The 23,362-nt window shown below is 43.4% G+C and overlaps 1 protein-coding gene across 1 annotated transcript in view; it reads right to left on the reverse strand.

Moving 5' to 3' along the window:
* The window catches only part of LOC115131893 (cadherin-4-like), a 364,222-nt gene that overhangs the window by 195,802 nt on the left and 145,058 nt on the right, over positions 1-23,362 (reverse strand). The window contains exon 3 of the mRNA XM_029663966.2: positions 1,397-1,420. Coding sequence (XP_029519826.1) covers positions 1,397-1,420 — 24 coding nt within the window. The remainder of the gene's footprint in view (positions 1-1,396; positions 1,421-23,362) is intronic.

The following is a 23,362-nucleotide window of genomic DNA, read 5'->3' on the forward strand; positions in this document are numbered from 1 at the left end:
AAATGCCTAGATTGGTGTGTCACACACACACACAGAGTCAGGCCTTATTTATGTGTCTCTCCTTCAGCAGCCGGCGTATGGGATTGTGTCTGTAGAGAGATGATGTACACCACGATAGCCTCTGTTCCCGCTCTACATCCATCAGACTACACAGCACAGCCGCACCACATTACTTAGCTTTATAGACCTGTCTGACAAGCCACACACGCACACGCACACACACACACACACACACACACACACACACACACACACACACACACACACACACACACACACACACACGCATAGACTCGCACGCGCACATACTAAGAAAAGCGACGTGTGTCCGTCCGTGTATGTTACCGCGGGTGGGTGTACCGAACGTGAAGTATGTGAGGATGTCAAGCACACTGCATAATTGGTATGGCTATGTATTGTAGATCAAGTGCATTTGAGAGTGTACTTAAAGCCAGTGTCACGTCATGTAGCCGAGTTGCCAAAAAAACTTCTCTCCTGAGAAAACAAAGATGCTTCCCCCCCCCCCCCCCCCCATATTATACACACAACAATACCTTCATTAAAGGACAAAGTGTGCGGCACAAAGTTTGAACAACGTCAAGTGTATCAACTGTAAAGCAGCACGGCTGATTGTCTATTGTCCTCTCATCCAGTGCAATCACACAGGACACAAGCTTGGGGGCACACCCTCCGCCATCATCTTCATTACACAGAGTAGAGGGATGAAATGTCCCGATGCATACACCTACACTGTGCTGCCACTCAAAATAAGCCCCCCGGACCTGTCCACAATGTCTGCTTCCACTCTGATCATTATCCCCCCCAATCAAAACAGACAGCGCCAGCCCTCCCTCCCTCCCAACCGTACCCCACCTCGCAGTTATACTGAGGAGCACAATCACTCTCTCCACCCGCCCCCGCACATTAACACACACAAGGCTTTAACTGTGCTATGACTGATGAGATACACAGAGAGAAAACATTACAAAAAAACGTTATGATTCTGAGCGTACCGATGAGTCGTCAGTGATGCACATAGTGTGGATGATCTATTTCTCATGTAATGTCTAGAGCGACGCTATTGGCTATATGTGTGGGTGTGTGGGGACCATGCTATCCAGGGATAACGCTATTGGCTATATGTGTTGGTGTGTGGGGACCATGCTATCCAGGGATAACGCTATTGGCTATATGTGTGGGTGTGTGGGGACCAGGCTATCCAGGGATAACGCTATTGCACAGAACAGTAACCTTGACTCCGCATCGCTAACACATCAGGGCATAAGTGTTGATAAACAGTACTTGAGAACACACACACAGCTGCTGCTACACACACACACAACACACATCTCAAACAGCGGAGGAAACACAGGTGACTGATTGTGTGTTGCCTTACCTTTCCGCGATGACACGGTGGTATCTGCAGATGAAAGGGAGGGAGAAAAAAAGAGAGGAGTGTTAGGAGTCGACAGGCTGTTGTCTCTGAGACACATCAAATGGCGGAGATGACAGCGGCAGTCGGTGATTGGTTGGGAGGGGGAACAATGTCGTGGCCCAGATGGGTAAACCAAAAGGGGGTCTCTCATCTCAGCCCTCTAACAGCACAAGCACTCCACTTCAGCACGCACACACACACACACACACACACACACACACAACCACTACTGTTGCCTTTGAACGATCTTGTGGAGGGAGGTGAGCGAAGGAGGGAAGGAGAAAGGTAAAGAGGAGAGGGAGGTAGAGAGAGCGAACAAGAGAGGAAGACACTGGGCTAAATAAATTGAGAGGCCTTGAGAGTGAAGAGCAGAGGATGCCTGAAATTCCCAGTCAACTGCGATGCATTATACAAGTTACTGTGAGTGGAGATTTCTCATAAGTAGAGCAATGACATCTCGGCTCCTTGAGAGACTGCACAATCTGAAAACATGTCAGGATTTATCCCTGGGCCTAGGAAGGAGGCACTTCGGACCAATAAGGTGGGGAATAATATTTTTTTTTTTTTGGGGGGGGGGGGGGGGGTTGTAGAGGCTCTCTCTTCTTAATGGACGGTTCCAAAGTGCCACAACAACAGAGGGAAGAGTAGGAGTGAAAATAGTACATTTTGCTTATGGTTCGCATAAAATATTTACCACAAGTCTGTTTGTAAGCTCCCAAGGTTTCATTTTTATGTGATAGACTTCTCAAGTCGGGAGAACTGCGAAATTAAATAAAAGTGTAAAAAAAAAAACGTGTTTCTGTTGCTCTCAGTGGTCCAAATCCTTGAACACATTTGTGTACTGGCCGGACGCCCAAGAAGCCCAAACGGCCGCAGACAGGGGAAGCCTGTAATAATTGAATCCGGGGTGGATTTGCGTCGGGTTGGGCTAAAGGGGAGATATAATCTACTGCTTTGCCTAATTGCCAGAATAAAGATGGCCTCCATTGTTGCGTTTGGCATAGATCAAAGCAGCGCGGCGTGCGATTGGGCATAGGGTTTTAAGGCTTTAGCTGCTTTTTGTTTGGCGAGGTGTTCTGGGGGATTTGGGCCAATATTCCCCCGCTGGTTATTACACGCATCTGACTGTCTGTTACGGGTAGCTTCACAGCAGTGAGATGGCCCTACCTGGACACAAACTACCTTCTTCTAACTGGTACAGTTGGTGTTGGCATGTTCTGGTGCCATGCCACATTCCATCATGCCAACTCTACCGTCGCCATTGGACAAACCGTGCAGCCATATGAGTGCTGTGGATTTAAAACGGTCTACAGATAAACGGTGAAAAACAAAGGCTGAATCTTGTTCACTGTAGGACTTGACACGGGGCCCCACAACATCACCACTTGTGTCAACAGGGGCGAAACAGCGCCTTTTACTTCTTAAAGGCGGCTAGAGAAATTTGGCTCCAAAAAACTACCGCCGCACTGTCGAGAGCGTCTTGACCGGTTGCATCATGGCCTGTGACGGGAAGTGCTCCGTCCACAACCACAAGGCCCTCCAGCGGGTGGTGAAGACGGCCCAGTACATCACTGAGTCCATGTTCCCACCCATTCAGCAGTGGTGTAAAGAACTTAAGTAAAAAATACTTTAAAGGAATACATACGTCGTTATTTGTATTTTACTATTTACATTTTGGACAACTTTTACTTCACCACATTCCTAAAGTAAATGATGTACTTTTTACTCCATAAATTTTCCCTTACACCCAAAAGTACTCGTTACATTTTGATTCACACAATTCACACACTTATCAAGAGAACATCCATGGTCATCTCTATTACTTCTGATCTGGCGGACTCACTAAACACATGCTTCGTTTGTAAATGATCTCTGAGTGTTTGAGTGTGCCCCTGGCTATCTCTACATTTAGAAACTGTGGCAGTCTGCTTTGCTTAACGCAAGGAATTTGAAATGATTTTTTACTTTTGATACAGAAGTATATTTTAGCAATTACATTTACTTTTGATACTTAAGTATTTTTAAAAGCAAATACTTTTTGACTTTCACTCAAGTAGTATTTTTATGAGTGACTTTCACTTTTACTTGAGTCATTTTCTATTAATACGGTATCTTTACTTTTACTCAAGTATGACATTTGGTACTTTTTCCCACAACTGCCATTCAGGACCTCGACTTGAACGCTGCCTGAGGAAGTACCGCAGCATCAAGAACCCCACACACCCACGAGCTGTTCACTTACTTACCGCCGAACAGACGGTATCGGAACATAAGGTCTGATATCAACAGGCTCAGAGACAGTTTCTATCTGCAAGACATCAGACTGCTGAACACTTGAACTGGACTGACCACCTGCACTGACTCTCCGCACCTTAGCACCCATGCACTCACTCACTCACATACCCACACTGACATATAATCTACACGCTCACGCACACACCCACACTGACATATAATCTACACACCCACACACACACACACTTGCTGCTACCAGACTCTTTACTATTGCTAATACTTATGTATTAAATGAATTAAACAATTCACCCTTCCCTGATACACGTGTAAATATCGGACAATAAATTGTGCATTCCTGTATTATACTTATGCTAAAATGTCTATTATATTCTACTGAGCCATTTACTTTATGTTCGTAGTCTTATATCTTATTGTTTCTTATTGTTGTTGCATCGTTGAGAAGGAACCTGCAAGTAAGCATTTAGTTGGACAGTGTATACCTTTTTTGCCCCACTGTACTACTAATACAACTTGAAAATTGTTATATCTCTCCAATCCCTCATTGAAAGAGAGTGACCTTAACCACTCAGAGAGAGAGAGAGAGAGATAGACGGAGACCTCTATATCCAAGTAGAAAATATCTTCTAAAATGTGAATGTAACTCTATCATATTAATGAAAACAGAAACACAATGTGGACTCTGTTGGTATCTCAACCCGATCGTCCCTCGATTCACTATCTATAATGCATAACCACTATTTGACGCTCCACTTCTGGAAAGTACTCAGGCGATCATGTGGAAGAAGTGATATGCAGTTTAAAGCCCTCAAACAGTGAGACGGCAGAACAGCAGTCTGTCCTCTACACACATGTACACGATATGGAGAGTGAATTACTCATCCCACATGTGAAAACAGGTGTGTTTTTATCATTGTGAATATTTACTTTAAAGTTGCTTCATCCGTTTTTGGACTTCTGAATTCATGATATGTACCCATTGATCCTTGAAGAATATAACTTGCCTCATGAGCTTAGTTCAACAGTCACACCCCATCAGATTTACGCCAATGTTTGTAAACAAAGCCAACGTCACCAAACACTACAGTACACATCCTCAAAACATGGTTAAAACTATAATGCTGATATCTTGAATAGGCGATCCTTGCATCCATAGCTCTGTCTATGAATTTAAGAGTGGTTACATTTCTCCAGCCCCTACCGCTCAGATTTTTTGGACAGAAACAGAGGCGAAGAGAACGCTTTGCTATTGTTTCAATGGCAGTGGAGGAGGTGGACAGCTTCAAGTTCCTCGGTATCCAAATCACTGAAGACTTCAAACGGTCCTAGCACACACGCACAGTCATGAAGAATGCGCGATAGTGTCTCTTCCCCCTCAAGGAGGTTGAAAAAGGGTTGGGCATGGGCCCTCAAATCCTGAAAAGTTTCTACAGCTGCACCATTGAGAGCATATTGACTGGCTGCATCACTGCTTGGTATGGCAACAGCACCGCCCTCCATCGCATGGTGCTACAGAGGGTTGTGCGGACAGCCCCGTCACTACATCACTGGGACCGAGCTCCCTGCCACCCAGGACCTCTATACCCACTGTTCCTAGGCCGTGATTGTAAATGAGAATTTGTTCATAACTGACTTGCCTAATTAAACAAAGGTTAACTATTATTATTTTTTAAACAGGCGGTGTGAAAAGGCCTGGAAAATCGCCAAAGACTCCAACCAAGCACACACAAACAAGCTGTTGCTACTCTGTTTATCGTATATCCTGTTGCCTAGTCCCCTTACCCCTATACATATCTACCTCCAATCACTCCTGTATCCCTGTTAATATGGTATTGAAAGACTTAAAAAAATAAAATAATAATAATAATAATTTCCAGTATATTGTATGCTTACTTCCTTATTTCGTATTCTTATTTCAGTTTTTTTGTTGTTGTAATACATTGCTATTGATTATTGCATGGTCGAGTTTTGAGTTTGCAACAAAGGCATTTCACTGTACTTGAAACTTGAAATGTGTGTGTTTTTATCATTGTGAACGAATGGCTACTTTGACAGCCACGATAACCAAGATGGGGAAAGAAGGAAGCAATACTGCTGTTATGATAGTGATCCTCCCCAGCAGCAGCTGAAAATTATCTGATGACAAAGAGTAAACGCTTTTCCGTCTTAACACACGTCAATACGTGGCATGAAAAAGCCCCGTGATGGCTTCCTGTGTTCAGATAAATATTGGGCTGTTTGGAAGGTAAAGCTCTTTTTCCCCCTCAGACCATCGATTGGCTGGTTTTCTGCCTGGTCGCTGGTGGCTTAGATGGATTTGGAGGCTAATATCCAGTGAATATGTGTGTGGCGTTTTGATGCGGCTGCACGCCCAGCACTACACTCCTGCGGGTTGGGTATTATGTATTCGTCAATACAGTGATCCCAGTCATCCCACTCAGTCGCAGGCTTATGCAAGAACAGCTAACGCCAGCCCTGAAACGCCCAATAACCTGCCTGTAAAGGAGGGACAGACTGCATGCATGGTAGTGGTGAAACACACACTTGCGACATGACAAACACACGCAGCTAGCTTGTAACTCTCAACCTCTTTTTCTTTCTCTGTTTTGTCTTTGTGCGCCTTTCTCTCAGCAGGACGGGGAGAGAGAGACAGTTAAATATTGTGAAGGTTCAATACTATTGTTTCTTGTTTTTTGTTGTTGTGTGTAATACTACAATGATAAGACACAGGACAGTGGTCTAACAAAGTGACTGACCTAAAAAGCTAATCAGGCATTGGCTGGAACACGCGTGTTGACATTTGCAACACTGATCAGCCATTCGGATCAAGGGATTTCGAGGCATTTATTCCCCCCCCCCCCCCCCCCCCAAAAAAAAAAATCGATGCATTTTAATGGGCTTGTTACGATGAACAACAACAGAGAGAGAAGGGAAAAAAAAGAGTAATATCCATTGTCAACCAGGATTACTCCTCAGTCCTGACCTATATATCCGCTTGCCTTTCTGCCCGGTAGAAGGCTACTCAAGTCTATTGTTGAAATGGCTATTGTTCATGAACGCAAGATCAGACTCAAGTGTAGTAAAAGTGGCCTGGTGGAAAGAGGGAAACGTCCAAAAAATATATAGATTTTCTAAATCGTTCCAAAACTCATAGACCAAAACCATGAGGTCTGAATATTATTATTATTATTTTTTTTTAAACCTTTCAAGAGAAACATCCTCTTTCTCTGCCTGGAATGCAATAAGGAGCCGTAGCTGGAAATGTATCAATTTGCAGCAGAGATTTAAAGAAAAAAAGACTTCAGCCACACCCCTGAGAACTCATCTCTCCCAGGCCTTATAATAGTCAGCAGTTTTGGAGAGCTGGGTTGTTGTGATTTCAGGGGTTGCTGGAGGCGTGTACAGATTGACCAGAAGTGAAAAGGTCTTTCTCTCTCTGATAGTGACAGCAGACAACCATTTTAAGGGGACATAAGCCTCAAAATGGCTTTTTTACAGCTCTTGGTGTGAATCTCCTTCACTCTCTTCTGCCCTCTCTGTTCTTCTTCTATTCATATTCCTTGCTTTCCTTTTCTATCCTCTGTCTACATTCTCTATCTTTCTTCTCTGCCTTCTGCTCTCTCTCTCCCCTCTTTCCCTTCTCCTGTGCCCTCTCCCCTCCGTGCTCAGTCAATTCCCCTCTCCTCTTTCTCCCAAAAGCACTTTATAAAAGGAATGCTGGGGCTTCCTGGAGCTTCACAAGAAACACACAGCAGTAGACCTGAAGGTGCACTGTGTGTGTGTGTGTGTGTGTGCGTGCGTGCGTGCGTGCGTGCGTGCGTGCGTGCGTGCGTGCGTGCGTCCAGAGGATAGTGCGTGGTCAATGTACAGTAGATGCATCCATCTGAAGCAGGTAAACTTGAGATGGATCCAAACCTACCTTTGTCTTCTGAAGCATCCCACCAGTTCCTTCTGTTCGTTATGACATGTTGTAACCAGACTAAACCGTGGACGCGTGACGATTGAAAAGGGCTGGTAGTGTGTTGCTTTTGAAAGATGGTATGTTTCGAGCCATGTTGCTACTGAGGGGGTCCACCTGGACTGCTTATACATCACAGACAGTGTGAGTGAATTAGAGTGCATTGGAAAACTGTCTCCCATTGACCTCTTTAAGTTGTGGCCTTCTAAGAAGCTGTCCTGGGAATAGCTTTAATTAAAGCCAGAAATTGGGTTCGATTTTTATACCCCTCCTGAACTGAAGAATCCTCATAGCTAATCACCACTTCATCAAGACAAATGAAAACCATATCGGCCAAGATGAACGTGTGTGTGTGTGTCAGAGGCATGTACAGGACTGCAGACATAAACAAACGCAGCTGTCCTCAGATGATGAAGCACTACAGTGATATATTGAAGCTTTAATGTAATTAGGATAAATTCCTCTACTGTGGCTTGCCCTTACTAAATCACCCCCATTCCACCTGAGTGAACCTGGCCGTGCTGACACCACATCACTCCCAGTTATGAACCCACACATTGACAGATGGTGGCCCCCGGTCACACTTGACCTCTGACCTGGAAGTTAATGAGTCCAATTGAGCTGGTGTCGTGGCTGCTCATGTCCGTGATGTAGTCCCATAGGCTGGTCCTATAAGACCCTACAGAGTCGTAGTAGGCTTGTTCAGCCAGGTTTCCCTTGGGGGGGAAGCTCCGCCGCGTCACTCCAGTTCCTTATCGCTCTATTAGCAAGATCTTGGGATGCTAAATACACCTAATGCTTTATCAAAGGTGAAACAGTGTCTTGTGTGTTTGTAGCGAGTCTCTGGAGTTGCAAGACCACTGGCTGGGTGTGTCAAGTCACTATGGTGGGAGGATTCTTTCAACAGCCAGAGTTTTCGGCAAGTGTCCTAGCTATTGGGTAGTGGTATGGTATGTTGTCGTCTTCTGAGCCTTTTGCGGTCCTCTACGCCTTTCGTTTTTCACCAGCTCAGGTATATACATGAAAGACAGGTCCCTACTCCATGCCAATGAGTTTCCTGAGGCAGTGTGCTCCTTAAGATCGTACACACGGGAACACTTGCAGTCTCACTCTGTCTCGCTCTCCCTCTTCTCCATGTCGTGTAGTTATTTTAACAAACGTCTTCTCTCTGTGTCTCTGGGTGAGTTAGCAGCGGTAGCTAGCGGGCTTGTTAAGACAAGAGGGAGAGGCTGCTGATGTTGGGTCATGATCCCGCATGATGCATGTTGCCCCCCGTCCCCCCGTCCCCGTCTGCTGAGAGAAAGGTCAGCGCTGCTGTTATTCTCTACTGACGGAGAGCAGGCTGCAGGCGGACCGCGCAAACAGGAAGACGTCACCTTTTTACAGGAAGCTCCGGATTACAGCGCCGAAGAGAGTTCACCGCCACAGAGTTGACACTACTTCAGCAGCGCGCACATTCATTATTTCCCCCTCGGTCTTTGCTGAACGGGAGTGTGTCGAGAGAAGTGGACGCTATGTGCACTGTACTCGCAGTGCTCTTTGAAAGCACACACAGAGAACAGAGGTAGTCTGGTGCGTCTGAGAGTGAGGTGAACATGGGTGTCAGGCTGTACTTGCCCCTCTATTGTCTAACAAAGCATTAGTGCTCTTGTAGAAAATAAAAAAGTATCACCGACTCGGACTCCCTTGGAAAGGCTAAAGGAACAACACAATTTGCCACTAAGCATAATAATAATCATTTAGCAAGCGGTAAGTAACAGATGTCTTTTTTTTTTGTATCACATGAGTTTTTTTCCCCTCTCTTTCTATATCCCCCTAAAACACTGGCATACAATGACATAGTGTTAGTAAATCAAAATGCTATTAAAGCCCATACCTTCCCTCTTTTAAAGAAAGGAAGAGAACAGGAAAGTAGAGAGCGTAGCAGCGTAGTAATTAGCAGTGAGTTAGGGGGCTGTGTATCCTGCGCTCCACTCTATATAAGGCTCAGCACCAGGTAGAGAGGAGAGAGAGCAGCGCTCTCTCTCTCTCTCTCTCTCATTATGTACTAATGACTTGTCTATTAATGAAAATTGAAAACATTTATTTTGCTAGCGCTACGGGTTTCGACTGGATTAATTACTACTGCGATGGAGGAATGAAAACACAAAGTGCTGCAGCGCTAACTAACCCGTGTGTGTATTGCTCGCTAGGCAACTGTTCGGTTCTCACAGGTGGCAACGGGCCCTCTTGAGAGAGCAGAGACGGCATTTGGAAATCTGGGGAGCTTAGTCACACAACAGACAATGGTTTTCAGCTGTCCCCAGAGGAGAAAATGAAAGGGTTCAACCGAAATGTGTCTTCCCGCATTTAACCCAACCCCTCTGAATCAGAGAGGTGCAGGGGGGGGCTGCCTTAATCAATGTCCATGTCATCGGTGCCCGGTGAGCAGTTGTTGTTAGGGGTTAACTGCCTTGCACAAGGGTGGAACGGCAGATTTTTCCACCTTGCCAGCTTGGGGATTGGAACCAGCGACCTTTCGGTTATTGGCCCAATGCTCTACATGCAAACCGCAAGGGTTACACCTGGAACCAAAAGGGTTTTTCAATGGGGACAGCCCCAAAACACTTTTGGAACCCTTTTTTCTAAAAGTGTTGGAGGGTCATAGTACAAATACCTAAACACACCCACCAACACATAGAATAAATGGTGTGTTCTGTGTTCAGCCAGCAGTGTTACACAATATGGCAACTACAGTACCTCAAAATGTTGATTTAATACAGTGAAACATAGTAGAATGGCTCACAAACATACAATCACAAACACACTCGGACACACACACAGTAACTCACTCCTTCTGTCAGCTGAACACACACACACTTTACTGCAGCGATAATTGTGGCGTTTAGGCGTGGATTCCAAACTAATTACATCGCGATGCGCCCAGACACTGAACACCTTTCTATTCTCACCCACAGCTCAGGCTGTCAATATCAATAGCAGTCTGTCACTGGTCACGGTCGATAGCAATAAAAAATAACAAAAGCGACCCGGACAAATTTAATAGTTATATAAAAACTCCAATAGCTTCAACACAATTAAAGTCCTTTGGTTCTGGGAGGTGAAGATTTTGATCTGAGGAGATGCCACATTTCATGTTGGCCAGGGTAGGCTGACAGAAAGAAAGAGGGAGAGGGAGAGAGAGAGAGAGAGAGAGAGAGAGAGAATAAATTGGCCGCATGTTCACAGCATCTTCCCAAATAAATAGCCAATATAAATAAACAAATAGCAGCGTTGTGGGAGTAATCTAATTTCCATCTGCAGATTTTTCCCTCAAATGGTGACCAGAACTATTCTAACAGTGTCCTGATTTCCCAGCGGGCTCTCCTTGGAGAGGTCAGACAGACACAGGAGCAGAAAGAGAGTGTGTCTCTCACCCACAGCAGATGGTCCTTGATCAGATATTAGAGGCTGGGCAGCCAGGTCATATGGCCGTAGGCACTCTGCCCTGCCCGGGGGGAGAATGACCCCTTCACACACACACACACACACACACACACACAGATGCGGACGCAGGCATACACACTCAAAACACATGCACACACTCACTCACACACACACATGGCTCCAGAGGCAGATGGGTGACTATATGTGTTCCAGCCAGTACGGTGGGACATTGGAGCAAAGACAGTCTGATGCCCTTCAGCCTGTTATCTGTGTGGAGGGTGGAGCACGGCAAAGAGACACAGACTCAAATATGAGGCCATATTACAGTACTATTCATGGGTTGCATGTTTCGTCATAATATTGTTTTGAATGTCCATTTTGGACTGATGTCTGACTGAGCATTCTACTCAATGCATCGTCAATGAGCACTGATGAAGATTGCATCAAAAGTGCATTACAGTGGCTTGGAAATATAATTACATTCAAAAGGACCTTTCATCATAGTTTTGATGTTGCCAGATTGACTACAGTATAACGTTAGCTAGCTTGCTAAGATTGAGAGGAGGCCTTAGCTAACCAAGGTTAGCATTGCTAGCTATTTTACAGACTTTGCTAGCAAACGACAACATGATAATGCTGGCAAAGTTGTTTCCTACTAAATATTTGACTACTTTAGCTGTGTCATCATTTAGACAAAGCAGTAGGTAGCCTCCTTCCAGAATGGCTGGGCTTATCAACATTTTAGGCCACCACTAAACATTCATAACAATGGCATGACGCAACCGAGTGACGGAGGTGGAACCTATGAATACACTCACTTGTACTGCACCTTTAAATACTGCCCTGAGGCAATACTTCCTAGAAAGAAGCTGTCCTCTTCCGTTTGGAGGAGGACATAATTGTTTTCTTCTTCAAATCAAATATATTCCACAGAAAATTCAGATGAAGCGGAGAGAATGTCAATGTCATTTTTTTTTTGCTCTCTTTTTCAACAAAATAATAAATACCAGGAGACTAACCAAATCCTACTTAGCCGAGGCTGAATCATCTAATGGCAGAACTCCCTTCTGCCTCTCGTTATCTCTCTCGGCTTCTCGCCGCGTGCAATGGGAGAAAGCCGAGAGGATAAACAAGATGCACTTCATTTCATGTATTCTCTCCCCTGTGACAAATGCAGATGAAAATGCTAGGGCTTCCAATGTGACCTTCAGTCACAGCCGTCTTCCATCAGTCATCTCAAGCACCCACTGATCAAATGGTACAGCACCCCCCCCCCCCCCCCCTCTGCCATCCTACTCCTCCTCCCCCCTATTCACCGACTACCATCCTTATGTTCCTCCTGTTCCTCCAACTGTGTCAACTACCACAGCAACTATCCTCTCTCCTCTATATCTTCCTCTCGGATCCTCCATAGGAGTAGTATTGAACGTCTTTCTGTCTGCCTGTCTGTCTTTCTGTCTGCCTGTCTGTCTGTCTGCTGGGTTTAGACTGTGACTACATGCTGATTCTATATAAGGCCCAGTGGTGGTTTTCTAAAACTTTTTTAACATTTTTTTGACATCATTTGTGTTTATTTTCCTCTTTATCCACCTGAATCAGTGGTGATGAGTGACTAAGTTACAGCTAAGCCTTCCATGATTAGAGCATTCACAAGAAACAATAGTTTAAGAGTGCCTACCTTCCCAATTATCATGCCTCTGTTCAAACGGGTCCTGAATCATCTCACCAGCCCAAACCCCCTTAACCTCCTCTACACGCAAGTCATAAATATGAAAACCCTCTGTTTCTCTCAATCAAAATCTATTGTCTGTCGTGAATACAATAGTTAAGTGTCCACTTTGCTTAATATTATGGTTTTAACTCAATAAGCTCTTCATACACCCCCAACCCATTTCCATGTTTCTAATACACAAAGGCCTCAGTTATCCTCAATCACAGATAGTGTCTGATTGAGAAAGAGTGCTCAGTGCTACAGTATCAAATCATTTTTTACATGGACATTTCTGGTAAAAAAATTAAAAATGCAACAACCCATTGCTGATACATGATCTGAATAAGTCATACATAGTTACCCATTATTTGAGTTATCTAATCCATTTCAACAGTTTTTAATTGTAATTGTTTTTGTATCCTCTTATGTTTGTTGTGTAGTAAATATTTCAGTTTTTGTGTTGAGTCCCATGTCTGAAAATGGATATAAGTACAGTTTGGTTTGAACTGGGAAAAACACCCAACTGGAGCCTATTTCCCATGGAGAGTCTAAGAATCTCCATTATCTGAGCATAAGGAATTGTGAAATATATGGAGGGGAGAGTGGGGTAAGTTGAGCCAAAGGGGTAAGCTGAGCCACCATTGTTTCTAAGGAAACCATACACAAAATGTATCATTTGACCAAATATTTAGGTCATCATTTCATGGAGTCTGTGAAGGAAGAAACCACATGGAAAGAGGGGTAAGCCAGTTAGGTGCCCACATTTTTGTCTCAAGTCACATTTATTTATTGTGTTAGAAGTTTCATGACGCTTCGTATCTAAACCAAAGTAGAACATTTAAAGATCGTTCTATACATCAGTTGGGGTCTCTATAAGCTTCAATATGAGGTCCTAAACCTAGCATGAAAGTGCATCCTTGTAGCTGTGTGGGCCAATACAGTCAAACGTTTGCCTTGGGGTAAGCTGAGCCAATGACCATGAGGTAAGTTGAGCCAATAGTTGAGCCGATGGCAAGTTGAAAAAAAGTCTGTGCTTTCTTCAGGCCTGGCCTATGTTAAAAGTATTTTGTAGGTGTTAAAATACGTTTCAAATGATTAAAATACTCAAAAGCGATTATGATTGTGTTGAATTGCGTTTGGGAAATAAAGATAGACATGGTTTTAAAAAGGTAGTGGTCATATTTCATTCAGTACAGAAGTTTGTAGGTGGCTTAACTCACCCTGTTCCGTGGCTTAACTCACCCTGTTCCGTGGCTTAACTCACCCTGTTCCGTGGCTTAACTCACCCTGTTCCGTGGCTTAACTCACCCTGTTCCGTGGCTTAACTCACCCTGTTCCGTGGCTTAACTCACCCTGTTCCGTGGCTTAACTCACCCTGTTCCGTGGCTTAACTCACCCTGTTCCGTGGCTTAACTCACCCTGTTCCGTGGCTTAACTCACCCTGGTCCGTGGCTTAACTCACCCTGTTCCGTGGCTTAACTCACCCTGTTCCGTGGCTTAACTCACCCTGTTCCGTGGCTTAACTCACCCTGTTCCGTGGCTTAACTCACCCTGTTCCGTGGCTTAATTTACCCCATACCCGGGGTAAGTAAGTTGAACCAAGAGACCACTTTTTTTCTTCCAAAACTGCTATGATAACATGAATTCCGATCATTTCCAGGGATACACACCATCCTGAAATATATGTAGATATCTTTGTTGGAAAGAATACTATAGTGATGCTAAATGTAAAAATACATTTTCAAAAAGGACTCAACTTACCCCATTCTCCCCTATGTATTCATCTAACTAACTCCCTTGAAGTGTAGTGATATATGATGAGCTGATTTAAATGTCTTTGGGAGTATGTAAGTACGCGTCAATGAGAAATATAATGTGTGTGTGTACTAATGTTTCCTTGCTGTGAGTGTGACACTTTTCACGACCCCCTATGGACTCGAATAGGACACTCGTGCAACGGAGACAGTGACACTGATGCACTGGAGAATGAGACATAGGGCAATTACCAGCTAGCAGAGTAGTACGACACTTTTGTCCTGTGATACACAGACACAAGCTGCTGCTGTGTAAATTAGCACCGATGCCATTGTGTCATTGGGTTTCATTACCGCTGCTTTCCTGAAGGCCAGGGGCACAGGTCAGCAATGAGGTGAGGAAAAACTGAATCATCCCTCTGAGTCAGGATGGGAGAGAAAGAGAGTGAGAGAGAGAGAGAGAGAGAGAGAGACTGGTGCTGTTATTTTATCAGGTTTAACATAGTGAGAAAAAACAAACAAACAAAAAAACATAACTCGGGGAAGAAAAATAGACAGAGAAGTGAGTGATCAGGGAAATGTGCAAGCGAGGAAAGGAATTCTGACACCGTGAGAGACTGACAGTGAGACAGAGTTGCAGAGTGACGTGGAAGATGAATGGAGAGTTAAAGAGAGATGGCGGGAGCGGAGGAAAAAGACGAGCGAGAGATGGAGGGATGTGTCTGGGAGACTAGGGAGACGTGTGGGGAAGCAGGGGGCAGCCGGAGGATCAGGACACTCTGTCACGCCCCGCGGACACTGCTGTCAATCATGCCAGTCTCAGCACCATGAGGGTTGACATGCTGCCAGCACACACTCACAAAGACAGTGATGTGTGTGTGTGTGTGGCGTGCGTGTCTTTGTGTGCTAGAGAAAGAGCGTATGTGTGTCTGTGGCACGAAGTAACAACAAGGCCAGGAGAGTACATACTGTATACAGGAATGTGAATGCACATCTCTCACTCTCTCTCTCTCCCTCCCTCCTTCCCCCATCCCTCTCTCTCTCTGATGCTCTCTCTCTCTCTGGGCTGGAAGGGTTCTCCTCTTGAAACAGCAGTGTGGACCATTTGGGCATAGGCCTCTGGATAAAAAACTCTACCACTCATCCAGTCTCTCCCTCTCCCTCAGTCTCTCTCACCAATTCCTGTTTGTGTGTGAAATATCTCTTACTGTAGCGGGGGGTGGGATCATCAGAGCAGTGATGAGGGGAGAGGATGCTGATGGTAATACAGCTAAAGGAGAGATCTCACACAGTTGGCATTTAATAGAGCAGGGGAAGAGGAAGGAGGAGGAGAAGTGAAATAAGTGATGGGGGGAAGAAAAAAAATTGTGATGGAGGGTGGCCTGTTCACACGCCGTGATAGTGTTGACATCAAGTGTCAACAGACGTCTCAAATGTCATGCACACACACACACACACACACACACACACACACACACACACACACACACACACACACACACACACACCCCTATTCCCCTAAATCAAGCTGTACTCAAGGGCTGACTGTTCAGGGTGACAAAGCTGTGGATGGTGTTTTATGAACACTAATCCCAGTTTTGGAGGAAATCATGAGAAATTGTGCACCCATTCTTACAATGGGATCAGACAAGACAATAACCTTCAGTGGATACCCCCTACCGCCCACACACACACACACACACACACACACACACACACGAAAAATCTATCCAACCCCTCCCTTTTTTTATTGACAGCATTAAATGACAGCATTAAATCTGTTATCACGAACTCAGTTTTAAAACTCAGCTTGTCCCACATTTTTGTAAAGCGTTTAAGCAAATGGGAGTTGTGTTAACTAAAAATGTCAATGTTAAATGTCAATGAAATCATGGCTAAAAGCCATTAAAATATTGTCATTAACAAGGCTGCTGGCAACGCAATTAGTCCCTCTCCCGTTGCTCTCGGCAACAGGCAGGCTAATACAGAGAAAGAGGCCCTAGAGAACGAAACAGAGACACAAAGAGAACTAATGCCAGATCACGGAGGAACAAAGGAAAAGGATGAGGGAGAGGAGTGGAGAAGAGAGAGAGAGAGAGAGAGTCTGGAAGTGGGGAGGGTAAGAGGAACTGACGTTGAGGAAGACGTAAAGGAGGGTGAAGAAACAACATCCTGGCAAGAAAACAACTAACGGTCGGATAAACAAGACGCTTCAAACCGTTCAATACAATTATTTGAAAAGTCGCATTACGATTGTATGTCAAAACATCCACGTCGCCAGTCTCTGAGAATCAGCACGTTTACTTACCTGTGCTATTGTGTTGAGTGCTTTTACAACTTGAATAGAACATCATCCTCGACGAGATTTGACAATTTAATTACAGAAAGAGGGTATATCGGGAGGACGTGGAGCAGGCAGGTCACTCGTCAGTATTCGACGTCCACCCACGTCTGAGGACGTCGGGAAAAGATGCGGAAACCAGCCACTAAGGGGCAACAGTGAGAGCCCTTCCTGAACATTGGACAGAGGCCTTGGAAACCAACAATGGCTTGTTGTAGCAGGAAACCTGTGTACAATTACACTTTAACAGTGAATGCCTTGTTGAAATGAATGGATATTGTGATATAGTTGGAGTTATGAGAGAGATTAGTAGTGGTTGTTCGGTATCTGGTTAGTTGTCGAGTTTATTTTCCTTCTATTCGTTCTTGAAGAGTAACAGAATGGTTTACTCATTAATTGACCATACTCTCCAATTGTTGTTTCTCTTTTCAATTCAGGTGCAGAATAATTGGTCATTAGCTTCCTAATCCAATATAATTATTGACTACAACGTTTGTGTAGACAGTTAAATAGACATGAATAGACAGGAAGGCTGAGTGTTTGCAATGATAATAAAAACATTTAAAAAAGAAAAGATATATTGTGCATTCGGAAAGTATTCAGACACCTTTACTTTTCTCACATATTCTAACGTTACATCCTTATTCTAAAATGGATAGGATTATTGTTTTTCCTGAACATTCTACACACAGTAACCCATAATGACAAAGCGAAAACCTTTTTTTTTTTTTTTTATGTATAAAAAAATGTCAAACAGAAATAACTTTTTTACAGAAGTCTTCAGAACTTTTGCTAAGAGACTCTAAATTGAGCTCAGGTATATTCTGTTTCCATTGATCATCCTTGAGATGTTTCTACAACTTGATTGGAGTCCACCTGTGGTAAATTCAATTGATTGGACATGATTTGGAAACGCACACGCCTGTCTATATAAGGTCCCACAGTCGACAGTGCATGTCAGAGCCAAAACCAAGCCATGAGGTCGAAGGAATTGCCCGTAGAGCTCTGAGACAGGATTGAGTCGAGGCACAGATCTGAGGAAGGGTACCAAAAAATGTCTGCAGCACTGAAGGTCCCCAAGAACAGTGGCCTCCATCACATTCTTAAATGGAAGACGTTTGGAACCACCAAGACTCTTCCTAGAGCTGGCCGCCAGGGGAAACTGAGCAATCGGTGGAGACGAGCCTTGGTCAGGGAGATGACCAAGAACCTGATGGTCACTCTGAAATAGCTCTAGAGTTCCTCTGCGGAGATAGAAGAACCTTCCAGAAGGACAACCATCTCTGGGAGAGTGGCCAGATGGAAGTCACTCCTCAGTAAAAAGGCAGATGACAGCCCGCTTGGAGTTTGCCAAAGGTACCTAAAGACTCTCTGACCATGAGATACAAGATTCTCTGGTCTGATGAAACCATGATTGAACTCCTTGGCCTGAATGCCAAGTGTCACATCTGGATGAAGCCAGGCACCATCCCTACGGTGAAGTGGGGATGTTTTTCAGTGGCAGGGACTGGGAAACTAGTCAGTATCGAGGGAAAAGATGAATGGAGCAAAGTATAGAGAGATCCCTGGTGAAAACCTGCTCCAGAGTGCCCAGAATCTCAGACTGGGGCGAACATTCACCTTCCAACAGAACAACGACCCTAAACACACAGTGAAGACAATGCAGGAGTGGCTTCAGGACAAGTCTCTGAGTGTCCTTGAGGGTCCCTGCCAGAGCCCGTACTTGAACCCGATCGAACATCTCTGGAGAGATCTGAAAATAGCTGTGCAGTGACGCTCCCCATCCAATCTGACAGAGCTTGAGAGGATCTGCAGAGAAGAATGGGAAAAACTCCCCAAATACAGGTGTACCAAGCTTGTAGCGTCATACACAAAAACACTCGAGGCTGTAATCACTGCCAAATGTTTTTCAACAAAGTACTAAGTAATGAATCTGAATATAAGGGTTTACACATTTTGAATATAATGGATCTGAATATGAAAATTTAATATTTAATTTGTTTATTTTTAATACATTTGCAAAGGCTGTAACCTTACAAAATGTGGAAAAAAGTCAAGGGGTATGAATACTTTCCAAATACACTGAATAAAAATATGTTACATATATAGTCATATATAAACAATTTCAAAAATATATATAAACCACAATATAACTCATTTAAAAAATGTTACTGAGTTACAGTTCATATTAGGAAATCAGTCAATAAATTCATTAGGTCCTAATTTATGGATTTCTCATGACTGGGAATACAGATATAGATCTGCTGGTCACAGATACCTTGAAAAAAGGTAGGGGTGTGGATCAGAAACCAGTTAGTATCTGGTGTAACCACCATCTCCTTCGCATAGATTTGATCAGCCTGTTGATTGTGGCCGGGGGAATGTTGTCCCACTCCTCTTTAATGGCTGTGTGAAGTTGCTGGATATTGGCGGGAACTGGAACACGCTATCGTACACATCGATCCAGAGCATCCCAAACATGCTCAATGGGTGACATGTCTGGTGAGTATGCAGGCCATGGAAGAACTGGGACATTCCATAGCTTATGCCTGCCTATACCATAACCCCACCACCACCATAAATATGAACTTTATCAAACAAAATATACATATATTGTGTAACATGAAGTCCTATGAGTATCATCTGATGAAGATGATCAAAGGTTAGTGATTAATTTTTATTTCTATTTGTGGTTTTTGTGACTCTGGCTAGAAAATCTTTTGCTGGAAAATGGCTGTGTTTTTCTGTGGCTATGTGGTGACCTAACATAATCGTTTGTGGTGCTTTTGTTGTAAAGCATATTTGAAATCGGACACTGTGGTGGAATTAACAACAAGATTAGCTTTAAAATGGTATGAGAATTTTAATTATTTTGAAATTGGCGCCCTGCACTTTCACTGGTTGTTGTCATATCGCTCCCGTTAACGGGATTGCAGCCATAAGAAGTTAATCATGTAACAATTAACTCATTAGGATCTGGGGCACCGCGAGAGCGTTTAAAAAAAAAAGTTACGATCTCATATCTATAAACAATCAACTTATTAATCATAACCTTGTATCATCTGATCCTTCTGAACAGTCATAACCCAAGCCTTACTTATGATTCAATAATACACAAATTGTTTTAATTATTTATTTACTAGCTATTTAAATGGGAACACAGGATAAACATACACCCTTTACACCAGTTATTGACTGGAGACTTAATACGCAGAAAACAGGTCCCTAGCGAAATGACAACAACATGGATGCTTAATTAAAGAAGAGATGGAGGGGGAGGGAGAGGGACAAAGACACTTAACATTGGTACATTCAGAAACTCTCATCTACAGTAACCGTATACTTTGTACACGAACCACCGCCCGCTTTGAGAAAGAAATCATGAATGTATTTACATGAAATGCTAGCCTTGGAAAGGGGGTTGGGCCTTTTCGCGTCACGCTTGTAAGGCTCTGATTGTCCGAAATGATTCCAACAAGTCTTCTACTGTTGTTCTTCTTCGTGGTTATCCGGTTACATGTCGTGTAGTCCTGAACAAAACTACAAAGTTGATTTTCCTTCCATTTGCTCTTGAAGAGTAACAGGATGGTCCTACTTAAATTCGCTTTCGAAGATTCTTTACTTAGAACAGCTAATCAGCCATACTAGTGATTGCCCGGAAGGTGATTTTATCTTCTCCACCTCGCGTTGAGATTCAAAGTAGCTACCGCTTCACACTTTTTCTGGTCTAATGCATTTGTTTCTTAACCCATAATTTATACCTTTCGCTCAAAGGGGGTAGTTCCAGCAGGCTGACACACTCTCTGACATCAATTCGGGATGGTCACTACTCATGGTGCAAAGTTATGGAAAACAATAATCTCTTATAGCTTCACACATCACATCCCTCTCTTAACAAAAACATTTTCAGAATTGTTCATATCACATGCACAAAGCATTGTCACACCTTGATCTGTTTCACCTTTCTTTGTGCTTGTCTCCACCCCCTCCAGGTGTCACCCATCTTCCCATTATCCCCTGTGTATTTACACCAGTGTTCTCTGTTTGTCTGTTGCCAGTTTGTCTTGTCAGGTCTTAACAGTGTGCTTTCTCATCTTCCTTTTTCTCTGACTCAGACCTGATCACGAACCCCTGCCTGTCCTTGACCTGCCCTTTGCCTGCCCCGTGTTTACAATAAATCATCTGAGGACTGTACTATCTGCCTCCTGTGTCCACATCTGGGTCATATCCTGAGTTGTGATACGCATAGTATGGAAACTTCATATATGTAGTGGGTACACTTTCCAAGTTGCAGTATTTACTTTATAACATTTTTATGACATCACAAAATGAAAACAAAATGACATGTGTTCTAAAGATCGCCTCTGACAATTCCCCACGTTCTACAAATGAGAAATATTGTTCCAGTATTCACTTTTGAACATGTTAGAGTTTCAGCGGGAAAAAGGTCTGTTGAGACAATGCACATTCCTTTAGTGAATTTGGAGAGTGTGTTCCTTGATTTACAACAGGAATTGAGTTGTTAATCCTCACTAGTCATTTCCTTCCCCCTTTACGGGTGAAAGGAGGTCTGATTGAAGTTATTCATTGCAAACATGATCTGACTTATTTGGATTCTCATGGACAGTCATGACAACGGTTTCTGACGGTTTGTGCAGAAATTCTTTGGTTGTGCAAACCCACAGTTTCATCAGCAGTCCGGGTGGCTGGTCTCAGACGATCCTGAAGGTGAGGAAGCCGGATGTGGAGGTCCTGGGCTGGCATGGTTACACGTGGTCTGCGGTTGGGAGGCTGGATGGACCTACTGCCATATTCTCTAAAATGACATTGGATGCAGTTTATGGTACAGAAATGAACACTCAATTATCTGGCATCAGCTCTGGTGGACATTCCTGCAGTCACCATGCTAATTGCATGCTCCCTCAAAACTTGAGAAATCTGACACAGGTGGTGTAAGGGCTATTTGACCAAGAAGGAAAGTGATGGAGTGCTACATCAGATGACCTGGCATCCATAATCACCTGACATCAACCCAATTGAGATGCTTTGGGATGAGTTGGACCGCAGAGTGAAGGAAAAGCAGCCAACAAGATCTCAGCATATGTGAGAACTCTGTCATCAAGGCAAAGGGTGGTTACTTTGAAGAATCTAAAATATATTTTGATTTGTTTAACACTTTTTTGGTTACTACATGATTCCATATGTGTTATTTCATAGTTTTGATGTCTTCACTATTATTCTACAATGTAGAAAATATTACAAAATGTGTTAACCCTTGAATGAGTAGGTGTGTCCAAACTTTTGACTGGTACTATATATATATATATATATCATTTGTTCACCCTGAGGAAAATGTACTCACTATGACTGTGATATATGGTGGTCCCACCTAGCTATCTTAAGACACTAACTGTAAGTCGCTCTGGATAAGAGTTTCTGCTAAATGACTAAAATATACTATGCTTATATTCTATGTCATCTTGGTAAGCAACTCCAGTAAATATTTGGCCTTGTGTTTTAAGTTATTGTCCTGCTGAAAGGTGAATTTGTCTGTTGGAAAGCAGACTGAACCAGGTTTTACTCTGTGCTTAGCTCAAGCATACATGATGCAACCACTCACCACCATGCTTGAAAATATGAAGAGTAGCAATCAGTGATGTGTTTTGTTGGATTTGCCCCAAACATAAAACTTTAAACATAAAGCTTTAATTTCAGTTTAACTTTAGTGCCTTATGTTAAACAGCATGCATGTTTTGGAATATTTTGTATTCCGTACAGGCTTCCTTCCTTCTTTTCACTCTGTCATTTAGGTTAGTATTGTGGAGGAACTCAAATGTTGTTGATCCACCCTCAGTTGTCTCCTATTACAGCCATTAAACTCTATAACTGTTGAACTTATGGTGAAATCCCTGAGCAGTTTCCTTCCTCTCTGGCAACTGAGTTAGGAGGACGCCTGTATCTTTGCAGTGACTGGGTGTTGTGATACACCATCCAAAGTGTAAACAATAACTTCACCATGCTCAAAGGGATATTCAATGTCTGCTTTATATTTGTTTTACCCATCTACCAATAGGTGCCCTTTGAGAGCCATTGGAAAACCTCCCTGGTCTTTGTGGTTGAATCTGTGTTTTAAATTCACTGCTCGACTGAGGGACCTTACATATAATTGCATGTGTGGGGTACAGAGATGAGGTAGTCATTCAAATATCACGTTAAACTATTATTGCACACAGAATGAGTCCATGCAACTTATTATGTGACTTGTTAAGCACATTTTTACTCCTGAACTAAATACTTTTAAGATTTTCATTTTTTATTAATTTGTAAAAAGAAAACAACTAAATTCCACTTTGAAATTATGGGTATTATGTATAGGTGGCCAGTGACACAATATCTCAATTGAATCCATTTCTATTCAGTCTGTAACATAACAATTTTGGGAAAAAGTCAAGGGATGGGAATAATTTCTGAAGGCACTGTAAGA

Source organism: Oncorhynchus nerka, linkage group LG7 (genome assembly GCF_034236695.1).
Source record: "Oncorhynchus nerka isolate Pitt River linkage group LG7, Oner_Uvic_2.0, whole genome shotgun sequence".
NCBI lineage: Eukaryota > Metazoa > Chordata > Actinopteri > Salmoniformes > Salmonidae > Oncorhynchus > Oncorhynchus nerka.